This window comes from Festucalex cinctus, chromosome 16 (assembly GCF_051991245.1).
Source record: "Festucalex cinctus isolate MCC-2025b chromosome 16, RoL_Fcin_1.0, whole genome shotgun sequence".
NCBI classification, from domain to species: Eukaryota; Metazoa; Chordata; class Actinopteri; order Syngnathiformes; family Syngnathidae; genus Festucalex; species Festucalex cinctus.
The window spans coordinates 9,452,804-9,469,083 of NC_135426.1; the positions used below are offsets into that span (position 1 = coordinate 9,452,804).

At 41.7% G+C, this 16,280-nt stretch overlaps 1 protein-coding gene and 1 long non-coding RNA gene across 10 annotated transcripts in view; one reads left to right on the forward strand and one right to left on the reverse strand.

Annotated features, from left to right (window-relative positions):
- grip1 (glutamate receptor interacting protein 1) overlaps window positions 1–16,280 on the reverse strand; it is a 30,629-nt gene that overhangs the window by 2,500 nt on the left and 11,849 nt on the right. For 2 of the 8 annotated variants that reach the window (XM_077500813.1, XM_077500811.1), the window contains exons 2-22: window positions 13,614–13,694; window positions 13,413–13,548; window positions 11,882–12,027; window positions 11,715–11,798; window positions 11,563–11,638; window positions 10,978–11,123; window positions 10,751–10,898; window positions 8,986–9,155; window positions 8,606–8,743; window positions 6,780–6,926; window positions 6,407–6,593; window positions 6,197–6,342; window positions 4,994–5,074; window positions 4,856–4,925; window positions 4,433–4,783; window positions 2,673–2,812; window positions 2,409–2,588; window positions 2,182–2,335; window positions 1,906–2,017; window positions 231–341; window positions 35–151 (exon numbers count right to left, since the gene is read on the reverse strand). In XM_077500813.1, coding sequence (XP_077356939.1) covers window positions 35–151; window positions 231–341; window positions 1,906–2,017; window positions 2,182–2,335; window positions 2,409–2,588; window positions 2,673–2,812; window positions 4,433–4,783; window positions 4,856–4,925; window positions 4,994–5,074; window positions 6,197–6,342; window positions 6,407–6,593; window positions 6,780–6,926; window positions 8,606–8,743; window positions 8,986–9,155; window positions 10,751–10,898; window positions 10,978–11,123; window positions 11,563–11,638; window positions 11,715–11,798; window positions 11,882–12,027; window positions 13,413–13,548; window positions 13,614–13,694 — 2,921 coding nt within the window. Of the gene's footprint in view, window positions 1–34; window positions 152–230; window positions 342–1,905; window positions 2,018–2,181; window positions 2,336–2,408; window positions 2,589–2,672; window positions 2,813–4,432; window positions 4,784–4,855; window positions 4,926–4,993; window positions 5,075–6,196; window positions 6,343–6,406; window positions 6,594–6,779; window positions 6,927–8,605; window positions 8,744–8,985; window positions 9,156–10,750; window positions 10,899–10,977; window positions 11,124–11,562; window positions 11,639–11,714; window positions 11,799–11,881; window positions 12,028–13,412; window positions 13,549–13,613; window positions 13,695–14,081; window positions 14,390–16,280 lie in introns of those variants that run through there. The other 6 variants (XM_077500818.1, XM_077500812.1, XM_077500817.1 and 3 more) reach the window with 6 other exon arrangements.
- LOC144003993 (uncharacterized) lies at window positions 8,986–15,042 on the forward strand. 2 transcript variants are annotated; one of them, XR_013279156.1, is made up of 5 exons: window positions 8,986–9,173; window positions 11,036–11,106; window positions 11,755–12,047; window positions 13,369–13,591; window positions 14,101–15,042. It is a non-coding gene; the product is annotated as an uncharacterized LOC144003993 (long non-coding RNA). The 2 variants fall into 2 exon arrangements; XR_013279155.1 differs by lacking the exon at window positions 8,986–9,173 and having other exon boundaries at window positions 10,934–11,106.

Genomic DNA, 16,280 nt, shown 5'->3' on the forward strand with positions numbered 1-16,280 from the left:
GACAGCACGAGAAAAAAAAGTGTCGCGCGTTCACCTTGTGAAGTTCTACTGGTGTCTGGTTGAGGATGTCGTTGACTTCCTGCCTCATCTTTTTCATGGCGAAGGCTCTGCGCTGGGGGTCGGAGGGCAAGGTGTTGGAGCGCGGGGTCACCTGAGGGCGGGGGGCGGAGCGAGTCGCGTGTTACATCATAGCAGCCCGGTGTGGAGGTCAGGGGCTCGGCGGTGCTCACCTGGGGGCGAGCGCTGCTGCGTTCCTGGAAGCTGGCCTGGCGTCCCAGAGAGGTGCGAGGGGGGGCCGGGTCGTGGTTCAGGCTGAGGGTGGAGCCGGACATGATGGTGGCCTGGAGATGACCCATCATTCGTTCACGTCATCAAATGAAAAAATACATAAATAAATAAATACTATATATATATATATGTATGTGTATATATATATATATATATATATATATATATATATATATATAATATATATATATATATATATATATATATATATATATATATACACTTTTCTCTTCTGCCCCACGATTAGCGTGCTTATGTCGTCAAATAAGTGCATGTGCAAACTTCCCAGCATGCCTTACTCACAACGACATGCCAGACCACTCATAACCTGACTAATGTCCCCAATTTACAGTTAAATGTTACTAAAAGTTACTTAAGTATCACAAATTTCCCAAAAAAAATGAGCTACAAAAAATAAAAAAATACTTTAATATCAACACAATTTACTATCACAAGATCCTATTTTGAGATCAGCAGCATGCCAATAAAAATGCTCAAGTGCCACTAAATTTCATGAAAAGCAACTTGCCATTAATAATCACATAACTATCATTACTGTATATTATTTAAATATCACTGGATAACACTTATATGTCACTAAGAGATATTTTTTGGAGATGCAATTTAAATGTTGCTAAATGCCATTTAAATGTGACTACAATCCACTAAAATTTCACTAAAAATCAATTTCATGTCAGTAAAACCACCTCTATTTCACTTAAAATCACAAAAATCATTAAATATCACAAAAAGCCACTTACAGGGGAAGTCAACCCCCCCCCAAATATTTTTTTGACAATAATATATTCTATTCAGCCCCACTAGTCTAAATATGGTATTCTGGTTAATATTGTGTTAGTGGAATGAGTTATGCAGCAAAATCCAACCGTTTTTATCCATCTCAGGGGGCGGCCATTTTACCACTTGCTTTCGACTGAAGATGACATTACAGTTACGCAGGTCTCAGGCAATGACCAATCGCAGCTCACCTGTTTTCTGAAGCTGACCAATCACAGCTCATCTGTTTTCTGAAGCTGACCAATCACAGCTCAGCTGTTTTCTGAAGCTGAGCTGTGTTGATTGGTCCTTGCCTGAGCAACTGTGATGTCATTTTCAGTCGGCAGCAAGTGGCAAAATGGCCGCACCCTGAGATGGATAAAGCGGTTGCATTTTGCTTCATGTCATATTCCACAAATGTAATATTATTCAGAATGTCATGTTTAGACTAGTGAGGTCACATCTAACATATTATTGTCAAGAAATGTTTAACTTCCACTTTAAATGTCAGTAAGTCACTTCAACGTCACTTAATTCAAAGCCATTTGGAAATGCTTGAAGGATGCTGTTAGAGTTGCGTTCAACAAGAGACAACATGTCACACGTTAGCTCACACTAAAAAACACATCAAGAAGGAATGAGAGGATTAGTGGAGGTGAAGAAGAGGAAAAAGGGAAAATACCCCAGTCGTGAGGTCCGGCTCTGTTTCCGGTTCCTGGAAAGTAACCAGCCCTTTTTTTTTTTTTTTTTTTAAATCTTACTTCTAAAAAGACTTCCATTGGTCAAAAGACTTCACAAAGTCCCGCCCATCTGGCATGTTATAAACGTGTGTGTGTGTACCTCCAGTTCTCTGAGGATTCCGCTCTGTCCACACGTCTCCAGATCCTCCAGAGCCTGAGACCAGAAGTTCTCTTCCTGGTCCGGTTCTGTCCCGTCATGACCCACCGTAAACCTGCACCCCCCCATCCCCAAGAGGTCGCAGGTCAAGCCGTATTGTAACCGCACTTAGCTCCATGCTAACCGCCGTCATTGCTTTCCACGAGGAAAGCTAACATGCTAACGTTGGGATTTGTTGACTAATCAGAGGCGGGCCACGTGATCAAAATGGCGGCTCACCCGCCGAGCGTGACTTGCTCCCAGTCGTCGTTGAGGCCGGACAGGTCCGACAGCGGGTTGGCTCGCTGGCGAGAGGGGGCGGGCGATTGGCTGTTGCCCGTCTTGGCGTTGCGCCATTCGTGGAAGGTGAACGGCGAGGACTGAAAGGAAGGAGCTGAAAACACGAGCGATGTGTCACCACCACTAGATGGCGATGTGGTAGATGACGTTAGGGCAGACGCACATACCCGGGCTGGTGAAGCTGGCGTCCATGTTGGATCCATCCCAGGACTCGACGGCGCTGTCGACGGACGGCAGCGTGCCGAACATCCTCTGACCCGAAGGAGGCGCCCCCGTGACCAGCGGCTCCTCTCCTCCCTCGCCGTCGTGGTTCTCCTGGCCGATCACGCACGACTTGGGACTGGACACTGCATCGACAACAAGCACACGTCGTTGAGGCCCGGAGCGTCTGGAACTCCCGGGCAGCGGCGGCAGCGATGGCGAGGACGTACGCTCGCCGTGTTTCTTGATCTTGAGCGTGACGGTCTCGCCCGCCTGCTGGAGAAGACTGATGGCCTCGCTCAGGGGTTTGCCCTTCAGGCTGCTGCTGTTGATGGCCAGGATGCGGTCGCCCACGTGGATGGCGCCCGTCCTGCAAGCACGCGAGATTGTTGGCTTTCAGGTCAATTATATGGTGGATCAAAATGGCCAAAATTGAAAAGGAAAAAAAAAAAAAAAAAAAAGACTAAAAGTGAAAATAAAAATATATGTAAAAATAATATATAATTCAAAAAATAAATATACATGGAAATATATATATATATATATATATATATATATATATATATATATATATATATATATATATATATATATATATATATATATATATATATATATCCATAAAAAAAAAAAAATGTTCTGCACTTTATTTAATTCAAATGTGGTGACAGTGGACAAGATAGTCGTCCATTGCTGGAGTTCTCCCCTTGTTCGCCGACCCGCTCGGTAGAGTCCAACCCGAGACACGCTTGAATAACATTTTGTCCTGACAGAGCATCTTGCAGCATGAATTAAATAAAGTCAGAGCAGAGCATTTTTTTTTTTTTTTTTTTTTTTTTACAATTATTTTTATATTTTGAATCTTTTTTTTCTTCATTTTTGTGTTTATTTTTACTTGATTTATTTATGGATTATATATATATACATATAATTTTTTTTCTTATGTTGTTTCAATTCAAATTTATTTTTTGTATTTAATTTTTGAAGAACATTTTTATTGAGTGATATTTAAGTCTATTTATATATTCATTTTAGTGCTGTCAAAGTTAAAGCGTTAACTAATTAATGAATCCCCAAAAAATATCGCATTAATCATTGTATTACCACAGATTAATCACACTATTCATTTTGACCACAAATGATTCTTTTTAGCCGACAGCAGATGGTTTCGTTAAAGGTAGCCGTTCAAGTTTGAGCAATAAACACAACTACATGCATTAAAGTAAAGCATTTAATAAATGTGTACATATGCCGTAAGTCATTTTTTCCCCATTTTAAATTATGCAAATAATTAATTGATTAGAGAAAGCAGGATGAGCGTGTGCAGTGGATATACATTTTTGAAGATGTCCTCATAACATTAGATGTCGAAAAAATTAACACATAACAGGTGCACTTCAAAATTTGCAGGCAACATTATGTTAGGGAAAAAAAGCCTTTTTAAGTCAGTGATTAATCATGATTGATCAAAATTCTAAGATGTGATTAATATGATTAAAACATTTAATCGTCTGCGATTGGTTGGCAACCAGTCCAGGGTGTCCCCCGCCTACTGCCCAGAGCCCGCTGAGATAGGCGCCAGCAGCCCCCGCGACCCTTGTGAGGAATAAGCGGTCAAGAAAATGGATGGATGGATGGAACATTTAATCGTTTGACAGCTCTAATTTATTTCCACATTTAATTTTATATTTTGAATTTCTTTTTTTGTATTTTTTTTTTTACATTTATTTATTTATTGATCTATATTTTTTGTTGTTTTTATTCTATTTTTTTTATTTAATTTTTCAATTATCTTTTTAATATCTGTTTTTATTTCACTTCATTTCATTTATTTATTTTTAATTTTGGCAGTTTTGGTCCTCCATAAAACTCAACTTTATTTATAAAACACTTGAAAACAAGCATTGCTGTATACAAAGTGCTGCACATGTAACAGAAATTGGTCCTGCTCAACTCAACTCAAGGTTACGTGAACAAATATTTTGCCGACCTCTCCGCCAGGCCTCCCTTGGTGAGCGAGGAGATGATGATGGGGTCGAAAGGCTCCTCGGTGCCCGAGATGGTGATGCCCAGAGGGCCCCCGTAGCGTTGCAGCTCCACCGTGTAGATGATGCTCCCCGACACCTCCTGCTCGTCTGGGAGGCAAACGGTCTGTTGGCGGACGACGCTGCATGCCACGCGACGCGACCGCTTACCGGAGTTGTCCTCGTCTTTGCGTATCTTGAGCTTGACGAGCTCCTCGCACTGCTGCAGGATTTGCACCGCCTCCTCCATGGAGCACGTCTCCACGCGGATGTTGTCGATGGCCAGCAGCTTGTCTCCCAGCTCCAGCGTCCCCGTCCTCCGAAAAACACAACAACGCGTCTTCGAACGCGCTCGACAAGGCGCTCGAACGTGTTTGCGCGTGTGTCACCTGTGAGCGACGCTCCCCTTCTTGATGTCTGAAATGATGAGAGGGTCTCCTGCCTTCCTATTGGATGGAGCTGCAACACAACAACATTTTCAGTGCGTGTTTGTCCGACTCAAGCGTCATCCGGCGGATTGAACTCACAGCTGATGGTAATTCCCAGTTCCACTCCCGGTTTCTTGGGGAGCTTCACATGGAACGTTCCGGAGGACGGGATGACCGATTCTGGAGGAGACAAAATGTTTCTGTTCAGAAGTGATGTCATACATTGTGTATAACATCACAATACGATAAATATCACAATATGAACCTCATGATACAATAATTAGCACGATATTGGGGGAGGTTGGCGATACAAAAAAGCTCGCGATAATGTGTAAAAACTCACGATATTGTCATTGACATGTGCTCCTATTGGCTCAGCGGCGCAAAGCGTCATGGTCTATGTAGTTCACAGTGTTGTGTTCAGCTGAAGCAGGCCAAAAGTAAAAAAAAAAAATTCTCGACAAAGATGTTGAAAAATATTTGCTGCTGTGACTGATTTAAGTGATAACCACCACAATGGCCAAAACATTCCTCATGAAATTTAAACTGCACTAATAAACTAACCACCAGAGAGTGCTAGAACTGCACAAATGGAATGCAATCTCGCCTTTTTTGAGTCGAGATAGACCAATATATTTTTTGCAGCGCCTATACCCTTTCAGATTTTTAGTAGTCAATGAAACCGATATTCATTTTCAGTAAAAAGAGGGGGACAGATATTAGTGCCAATATTTTTGAAAATGCAAATCTTGACTTTGTTGTAATGTCTTAAAGCATATTTATTGAACAATTTTTCAGACTTTTCAAACAATATTGAGAGTTTTTTTTTCATGTTAGACAATAGACATCCTTTTAAATTTAAAACAAAATGTTCAGGGAGCTCCCAAGGTTATCAGTATGTCTTAAAAAGTTAAATGGAAACTTAATTAAACAAGTGTGTAGTTTTCTATAGTAGATATTTTTTTCCAAAAAGTTCAAAATATCTGAAATCTTAAACTTTCCCATTTCTTTGTGTTAATGTCAAACAAAAACAAAAGGTTCAGAAGGTCACTAGTAACGTCTCTTATAAAATGAACTGAAAAAGAAATAGTTCCCTGAGATTAAAATGGTTTTATATCAGCCGTCCGATTAAAAAAACAAAACAAACGATATTCGTCAAAAAGCCCAATATCGGCACCAATAATCAACTGGACCAATTGTTGGTCTAACCCTAATATCGAGACATGATGAGGACTATATTGTGGCAATTTTAATATCACGATATAACGATATTGTTGTTATCGTTACATCTCTAGTACATACCGGCCACGTCAAACTCGATCTCCAGGGTGAGTTGTGCAGTAATGGAGGAGTCTCTGAGCAGCTGATTGGTTTCTTCCAAAGTGGAATCTTCTGTAGGAACTCCATTTATGGACAAGATCCTGTCGCCTATTTGCAGGATGCCACACCTACATACACACATATGTTAATAATATACGACTTACGTATGTTGCGAGAAGTCGCGTGTCACACCTCTCAGCAGGACTGTCGGGGTCGATGTAGGCGATGAGCGGCGGCGAGGAGAGCGTCTCGGTGGCGAAGACGCCGCCCTGCAGCTGGAGGCCAAAGCCCATGATGCCGTCGCCTAGCAACGTCACCTCCGTGGTCTCCGTGTGGACCACCTGACCGGCCAGGCCCACCGTGCTGGACGCCAAAGACACTGAAGGAAAACGCAAGGTTACATTTATGTCATAATAATAAAAAAAAAAGTCAAACGCAATTTTCTACCAAGCTACCCAACGGCAAGTTGAAACGTTGATGATGTCACAAGCATCATGTGAGCAGTTAGTCAGTTAGTTAGCAAATCTTTCTATGCAGGTTGTAGCGAGACAAAGACGTTCCTCACAGGAGCTCTTGAAGTCCTTCTTCTTCTGCTTCTTCCTCATGAGCGTGCCCCTCGGACTTGTGGGATACGCGTTCCTGGGAATGGTCATGTTGAGGGACGACAGGCTGTACGCCGACATGGAGCCCGGCGAGAACGTGTGGCCCAACGCTGCGTGGTGGCACACACAGCCGCACGTCAAGGTGACGCAGGCGCATACACTTAAAGAAGAAGTCAACCCAAAAATTGTTCTGGACAATAATATGCAGCCCCAGTAGTCTCAACTAGGGATAGACCGATTAGCGGTACCAATATTGGCGTCGACCTTTTTAAAAATCTGATGGCTGATAATAGATCCATATAAAACTGTGTTGACCTCTGGAATAAGGTTATTTTAGTTAACTAAAACTAACGAAAAAACTAAAACTAAAATGCAAAAAATAATTTCATTCACGAAATCAAATTAAAACGGAAATGCTTTTTAAAAAACTACATTTTATGTTTCCAAAACTAAAACTAACTATAATTATAAAAATGTCCTTTGTTTTTGGTAATTAATTTAATGCATGAGCCTTTGGGGATGATTTTAAGTCAATTAATTTTGATATTAACTGCCGCAATGCGGACATTTTGAAAGTATGTCACACACAAGTGACGTCATCTAGCAGTAGCCAATAGAAAAACACCTTCAGATGACGTCGCTCCCATGGTGTTTTTTAAATGTTGCGCACAAGTAATACACATTTAAAAAAAACAAAACAACTAAAACTAATACTGAAACTAACTAAAACTAGACTAAAGCTAAGCATTTATTAACTAAAACTAATCAAAACTAACAGAACCACCCTGAAAACTAATTAAAACTAACTAAATTTAAAGGGATACTTTTCAGCATTTTCAGCAGTAAAAATTTAATGTTTTTTTCTATAATTAATGTGGTAACTTAATTATTTTTCATGTACAATTAATACCTTTAAAAAGTAATTTTTCAACTTGCTGTCGATTGATGATGACATCACCTGTGCTGAGGAAGTAGGTGACGACCAATCATAGCTCAGTTTACTGACCAAACCCAGAAAACAGGTGAGCCACGATTGGCCGTTACCTACTTCCTCAGCACAGGTGATGTCATCATCAGTCGACAGTAGAAAAATTCCTTTTTAAAGGTATTAATTGTACATGAAAAATAATGAAAATATCAAATTCATTCTGGAAAAAACATTAACTTTTCACTGCTGAAAATTATTCAATGAGTCAAGTATACCTTTAAAGCATTGCAAAAAAAGTTAAGAGTTGGAATTTCTATATTGTTTTTTTTTTATTTATGGCAATATTTTTCCCCCTTTACTGAAATTGAATATCGGCTCCAAATATCGGTTATCGGTCTACTTGAATAGTAATAATCGGTATCGGCCCTGAACAAAAACCATATCGGTCTATCTCTAGTCTATTCTGATTGTGTAATATTGCCTTAATTGTGTAATATGAATAGTATCAAATTCCATTAGTTTTTATCGATCTAATAGGGCGGCCATTTTGTCACGTACTGTCAACTGAAGATGACATCACAGTGCCTAATGGCTCAGGTAACGACTGTCACGGCTCTCCTGTTTGATCGTTACCTGAGCAACTGTGATGTCATTTTCAGTCGACGGCACGTGGCAAAATGGCCACCCCCTGAAACAAGTGGATTTTGGCGCTTTATTCATATTCAACAAACGCAAGATTAATCGTGTTTATAAAAGCGGAGGCACAACATATTGTAAAGAAAATGTTTGGGTTGACTTCTCCTTTAAAGGTACACAAAAGTGTCAACAAACACACAGCGCAAGAGAGAGCGGCGAACATACACGGGTTGTTTGTATGGCGGTTGTGCGACCTGCCGCCTGATTGGTCAGGATGATACGTGTTGTAGTGGTAAGGGGGGAGGATGGGTGCGGAGGTTCCGGTCTCCCAGGGGAGGGGGCGGGGAGAACGCTGCACCTTGACTGCACACATGCACACACACACATGCAGGGCAGTGTTCAGGTTAAGACAAGAGGAACGACAAAGTTGTCCGTTCAAACGAATGCGTTGCCTTCAGGGACAGTTCCACAAATTCTGTGTGCGTCGGTACCTTGCTGTGGTGCGTTCAAGGCCAGTTGGAATTAGTTTGTTTTTTGTTAGCGATCGTGTGTACGTGCTGCGTTCAGGGCCAATGAGACGTTAATGTGCGCGTGTGTGTGGGAACCTTGCTGCGGTGCGTTCAGGGCCGGTCGGGCCTGGTGCTGCGGCAGGATCTCCATGCGGACGTTGTGGCAGGAGGCGGAGAGCAGCTGTGTGGCTTCAGCCAGAGAGCAGAACTCCATGGATTTGCCATCCACGGACAGGATGTGATCGCCGGCGTGGAGGGCGCCACACCTTCACACATACATAAACGTAAGTGGATCACAAAAGTCACAGTTCGGAGCGGCAAAACAAAAAAGGGGGAAAAAAAGATACAAAGTACTTTGTCTTTATTTATTTTGTAAAACGCTTTTTCCCATTAAATAAAATAAAAAATACATATATAAAAATGTCTAATATAGCCATTTAGGAGTTAGTGTCTTCATTTATTGTTTAAAACACTTTTTCCCATTCATATATATATATATATATATATATATATATATATATATATATATATATATACATATATATATAATTTTTTTTTAATTAATAATAAAAATGTCTAATATAGCCATTAAGGATTTCGCGTCTTCATTTATTGTGTAAAACACTTTTTTTCTATTAAATAAAATTTAAAAAAAATATATATAAAAATGTCTAATATAGCCGATTAGGATTTAGTGTCTTCATTTATTGTATAAAACACCTTTCCCATTAAATAAAATGTTTAAAAAAATTAATAAAAATGTCTAATATAGCCGTTTAGGATATAGTGTCTTCATTTATTGTATAAAACACCTTTCCCATTAAATAAAATGTTTAAAAAAATTAATAAAAATGTCTAATATAGCCGTTTAGGATATAGTGTCTTCATTTATTGTATAAAACACTTTTTCCAATTAAATAAAATTCAAAAAAATGTATAAAAATGTTTAATATAGCCATTTAGGATTTAGTGTCTTCATTTATTGTATAAAACACTTTTTCCAATTAAATAAAATTCAAAAAAATTTATAAAAATGTTTAATATAGCCGTTTAGGATTTTGTGTCTTCATTTATTGCATATAACACTTTTTCCAATTAAATACAATAAAAAAAATTAAAGTAAAAGTGTCTAATATAGCCGTTTAGGATTTAGTGTCTTCATTTATTATGTAAAACACTTTTTTCCATGAAAAAACCCCCCAAAAAAACCAAATCAATTAAAAACATCTAAAATCGCTGTTTAGGATTTAGGAACACAACTTACATTTTGTTTTGAATGATTTTCTTTTTTAATGGGCAAAGGTTCTGTCAAACTCATTTACAGCTACCAGCCAAGCACTCATTGGTAATGCTAACAGCTAGCTGCTAGCCACTTCTGTCTGAGATTTTCTGCCGTATTATATGCAATTAATTAGCGGTTTCTTGACATCCTAAATTAGCGACTGAATTTGAGTTCGGGATAGCGTTGTGTTGATGTTGGTCGCAACTTTAATGTCAATCAAAACTACGCTAAAAAAAATTCTAAATGTCTAAAAGGGAAGTTAAGCTAGTCATCACGCCGCGACGTGGGCCAACTTGAAAGTAAAAGTCTACTCAGGCTATTTGCATTGCCGTCAATGTATTATTTGGTCAACTTTATTTTGAAGTTAGCGTAGGCAGCGTGTTACGTTGAGTACATTTCAGCTTCTTTGACATGTCTGAATGCACACTTATTGTTTTTTCCCCTCCACCAACCAATCCGTGGATCGTGCGCGATCTGAACCGACCATGGATCAATGATGATCCGTTGCACCACTAATAAATGTCTATTAATTCGTGGATGTGGGGTGTGTGTGCACGTGGTGAGTAGCATAAAGGTCACCTGTCAGCTATGCTGGCCGGTTTCACTTTGTCGATGACGATGACCTGCTTGCTGCAGAACATGGACGAGGACAGAGCCACGCCCAGGCTGGAGCCTGTTGCCTTGGCAACCTCCACCAGCAGAGGACCCGAAGCTGAAGACACCGAGTCTAAACACGGAGGGGCAAAGGTTACATGTTAGGGGAAGTGTGCGTGTGTGTGTGTATATGCACGTTTGTGTGCGCTGACCCATGACGGAGACGTCATACTCCAGCAGCATGGTTGCTTCCTGTCCACTCTGCTTCAGAATGCTCATGGCCTCCGCTAGCGTGTTGCCATGGAGACGGATGCCATCGATGCTGAGCAGACGGTCACCAGGTTTGATGCTCCCCTCTCTACACACACGCGCATACACGCACACACGCCCTAAAGTACCGAGACTTCAAAATTCTTAGTGAAAAAAACAACTTCAAGTTCCACTATGTGACCTTACTAGTATAAACATGACATTCTGATTAATAATACATTTTTGGAGTATGAGTTATGAAGCAAAACCCAGCCATTTTTATCCATCTGAGGGGGCGGCCATTTTGCCACTTGCTGTTGACTGATGCCGTCACAGTTGCTCAGGCAACAACCAATCACAACGTCCCTATTTTCTGAAGCTGAGCTGTGATTGGTTGTTACCTGAAACCCGAGCAACTGTGATGTCATCTTCAGTCATCAGCAAGTGGCAAAATGGCCACCCGCTGAGATAGAATAGATCACATAACATATTATTAGCATAGAACATATTATTGTCAATAAAAAATAAAAAATTGGGGGTCAACTTACCTGTCTGCAGGCCCTCCCGAGCGTACGGTTGCTATGACAATGGGTCGACACTTGTTCCTGTCTTCACTGGCTCCGCCTACATGACATACATTTATGTCAATATTTAGGACCACACGCACTCAACACACACACACACGCGCACACACACACACCTCTGATGACAAATCCGAAGCTGTTTCCTTCCTTGTGTAGCGTCACCTCCACAGTCTTGAACATGACACCCGAGCCCTGCACGGCTGCAACGTAACACGTCAACGACAGGTCAAGGGGCAGGTGGAGGTCATGCGAAGGATACGGGAGGCGGCGCGTGCGTACGTACAGACGGGCGGCAGCTCGTACTCCACCTCCAGCAGCACGCGCTCGCCGACGTTCTTCAGCAGGCTGATGATCTCGTCGTGGCGGAACTTGGCCAGGTTGATGCCGTTCACCGAGCGGATGTAGTCGCCGACGTTCAGCTGGTCACTCCTGATGCCACCGGCAACAAGGTCAGGAAAGTTTATTGCATGAAACTTAACTTTGGACATACACTAAAGATTTAGTTTGTGTTTCACACTTGGAACTATGAGATGAATGAACTTCAGCTTGAGCCTCACTCTAACTCCTCTAGAACCTTCTCTGGGGACTTGAACCATATCCCAGGACCAGAACCTTCACAAAACCAGTCTCTTGGGATTAGTTCACTCTCTGGAGACTTGAACTGCCCTGGGGGACTGGAACCTTCTCTGAGAATTAGAACCTTGCACTCTAAATACAGTTGTGTCAATTAGAACCAAAACGTTGGTCAAATGAATAACCCACCCACCCAACTAACTAATTTTTGGGGGGACTAACTCAATGTTTTGGGTTCTGCATAAAAAACATTTGGGTAAAAAATAACCCAAATTGCGTCAAAAAGGGATTGATCCAACTTTTTGTTTTGTTTATTTAAACCAAAAAGTTGCGTCAAATGAATGACCCACAAAATAACCCGATTTGGGGGGGTGATCAACCCAATGTTTGGGGTTAGTTATTTACTTTGTAAACCCAAAACCCATTTTTGGTGTTGTTTAGTGTGTTATTCATTTGACCCATTTTTGTTTTGGTTGAAAATGATTGAAACATTTGAGTTGATCCCTTTTTGACCCAATTTGTCTTATTTTTGGCTCAACTGTTTTTAGAGTGCAAGACTAGAATCTTCTATCTAGACCATTCTCTTGGGCCTAGTACATTTTATAAAGACTAGCTTTGGGGGGTACAATAAAACCTTTTCCTACTACAATCACGTTGTAGAGTACCTAATCTCACAACTATAACATTCCCTTGGAACTAAATAGTTCTGTCGAAACTATACCCTTCAATTGGAACTAGAAACTTCTCTTATCTTTGGTCTAGAACCTTCACTTGGGACAGAACCTTTGGGATTAGTCCCCACTTTTGAGACCATAACCTTCTCTTTGGGATAAGAACCTTCCCTCATGCTTATTACCGTCTCTCAAGACTAAAATATTCCCTGGGGATTAGGGCTTCCTTTCAAGGCAAGAAACCATCCATGGACTAGAACCTTCTCTGGGGACTGCACCCTTATCGCTGGACTACAGCCTTCGTTTGAGACTAAAACTTTAACTTGGGACAAGACCATTCTTTTAGGGTTAGCTTTCCTTGAGATAGAAGCGTCGCTATGGACGACAACCTTCTGTTGAGACTAGGCCCTTCTTGAAGGACTAGAACCGTCTCTCTCGACAAGTACCGTTCTTTTTGGACTAGAAGCTTCTCTTGGGATGACAGCTTTCTCTGAAAAAAGCAAACCTTTCTCTTCTTGTTCTTTAGGCGACAATAAGAAGCAGCCTATAGTCCGACTGCAGGCTTCCTACCTGGCGGCGATTCCGCCCTGCCTCAGATTGGACACCCGCGGCTTCCCGTCCTTGTCGATGCCACCCGACACGGTCAGCCCCAGCGTGGTGCCCTCCTTCTTTATCAGCTCCACCAGCGTGCACCCCCGGAACTCATCTGGGGATTGCAGTCACATGACCACGTCACTGAATGCTTTCCGGTGAGTTAGTATTAGCAATTACCTGGTATGCTCTGCCTCCTGATGGCCAGCGCGCCGTCTGACGGACGCGAGCCCGTCGAGTGTTTGGTGTACGGACCTTCATCTGCAACCACAACACATTAAATGCTTTACTTCCTCTCCAATGAAGAAGGTGAAAAAGAAGAGTGAGAAGATCAAGACTAAGACCGTAGAAGTGTTGTGATGATGGATCACACACTGAGTTCTCTTCTCTTCCCACCAATCCCACAACTCCTGCACTCGCACACACTAAACCGTAGCGACACGCTACACACACGGTACACATGATGACGCCAGCACTTGTCTTCCTCGTTATCTGACATCATGAATTTTACATCTCTCTCTTTCTCTCACTCTCACACTACAAAGCGCTCTCATCCCACACACACATACGATTGTCAATCAGTGATCAATTTCCTGTCAACGATACTGTCATCCTGCTCTCTATCTTGTTCTCCGCATGTAGCTCTACCTTTATTCACCCTGCGCAGGATCTGACATCGGCATTTGAACGACACGGCGATCATGATGAAGCCCCCAGCTCGGCGTCGCCGGCTGCCCAGCCAGCGCCATGCACACTAAACCGCCGCAACCCTCTCCTCCTCTCCCTCCTGATCGTCCCGTTGCCTCTCGCTTCTCCCGTCGTTCGGCCACCGCGAGCCAGGCGCCTCCTCACGCAGACGCCATCACGTAGATGAGGAAGAGGACGACGAGCGAGGAGGACGAGGAGGGGGGAGGGCGCTGCAGATGTGGAGCGCCGCCATGAAATGAGGATGAGGATGGGAGGGGGGAGGGGGAGTCTGATCTGATGGTGTGATGACGATGAAGAGGGGGAGGTTTGAGGATGCCCATGAATGGGGTATGGAGGAAGTGCATCAAACATCAGAGGATGGGAGAAGTCAAAAAACATGTAAGAGCAATCCACATGCTTAAGAGCCCCCCTGGCCACGCCGCTTCTCAGAGGTGCATGGAAAGAAAATGTGCGCCGGCCCTTTAAGTCAACCTTCAAATACCACCCAGTGTGCTAAAAGGCAGAGCTGAAGTCTTTAAAGTGAAGCTTAAAATGAAGTTGAAAAACAACGAGGCATTCAGGTACACTTGGGACATTCCACAGACTACAAACCAGTGTCAACATGTTTGAACTCTAGGGCTCAAGAGCCCCCAAAATACCATTTTACTACATCATCTTCTCATGAAAGAAAACCTGCGCTGGCCCTTTAAACAACCTTGACACGCCTCACAGCGTGCTCAACAGCCAAACTGAAGTCTTTAAAATGTGAAGTCTACTGTAAAATAAGCGAGGCATGAAAATACATTTGGAACGTTCTGTCGACTGTTGGACCAGTGTCAACGCTTTTCACACGTGAACTAAAATGGCCGAGGTGAAATATGTAAAGTATGATGTGTAAAATAAACCAAACGTTCAAGTACAAGTCTACTGTACAATCACACACAATTCAACAAAATGTGTCGTTTAAGTCTAAAATGAGACACCTCAACGTTCTTTTTTTTACACCGCATTGAAAAGTTGCATGGGAAAGGTGTGCACTGGCCCTTTAAATCAATCTTTACACACCTCCCAGTGTGCCTGTTCTTAACGATGAGGTCATCACCATGGGGAAAGCGGTGCCACGAACGCAACATGCCATGTGATTGGCTGCAACTGCGGAAAGGGGCGTCGTCTAGTCCCACATGTAGGTCAGTGTTCCAGATGTAGATTATGCGGATTAATTTTTCACTCTCTGTGTATGTGTGTGTTAATTTGTGTCAAAAATAACGTGATTATTTTAATATTGACATATTTGTTTTACAGATTAAGCAGTTTCCGATACTAAGAACAACATCCAACAACATTGGTGAGTCTTACTACTGCATGTCAAGCTAATGCTAATGCTAACATATGCGGTGGTACTAGAGCAGCACCGAAAGGTCACACCTTGGATAGCATTTGGAGCATAAAAAAACAAAAAACAGAATCAAATTCATCACATCCAAAACAGGTTAACAGCCACATACATGGGCGCAGATAACACTAATGATTCATTTAAGTTATCGGAAATTTGCACTTAACGTCTCAAAGGCGTTATTATTATTATTATGTTATTAGGCTGACAAATTTCACGCTCTGCTTCTCCAAACTCATGCGTTATGGTTTTGTAACTCTAAATTCCCACTCTTAGTGGAACTTGAACACACCGTCAAAGATAGCACCAGTCACCACTCACACTGTAAAAAAAATAAAAAAAAATAAAAAATAGGTGTTTGCTCAATTTAAAAAAGTAATAACTTTCGCAAACATTTTGTACGTTATTTCTACTTTAGCAAGATAGGTCTTATATGCAATGATTTCTCCAGATGCTCAACCTTTTGATGGTATTATGGACCAAATATGATTTTAAAAAATCACTAAATTTCTTGCAATTGTACGTTGAGGAACATTTTAACTGTTTGACTATTTTTTTTCAAGCACTTGTTCAACCTCTCCCCATCATTGCTTGCAATCATGGCACCCACCTGTTCCCAATTAGCCCATTCACCTGCCTGTGGAATGTTCCAAACAGGTGTTTGATGAGCAGTCCTCAACTTTTTCTTTTTTGTCACCTGTCCCAGCTTTTTGCAATGTTTTGTGGCCATAAAATTCTAAGCTAATGATTATTTGTTAAAAACAATA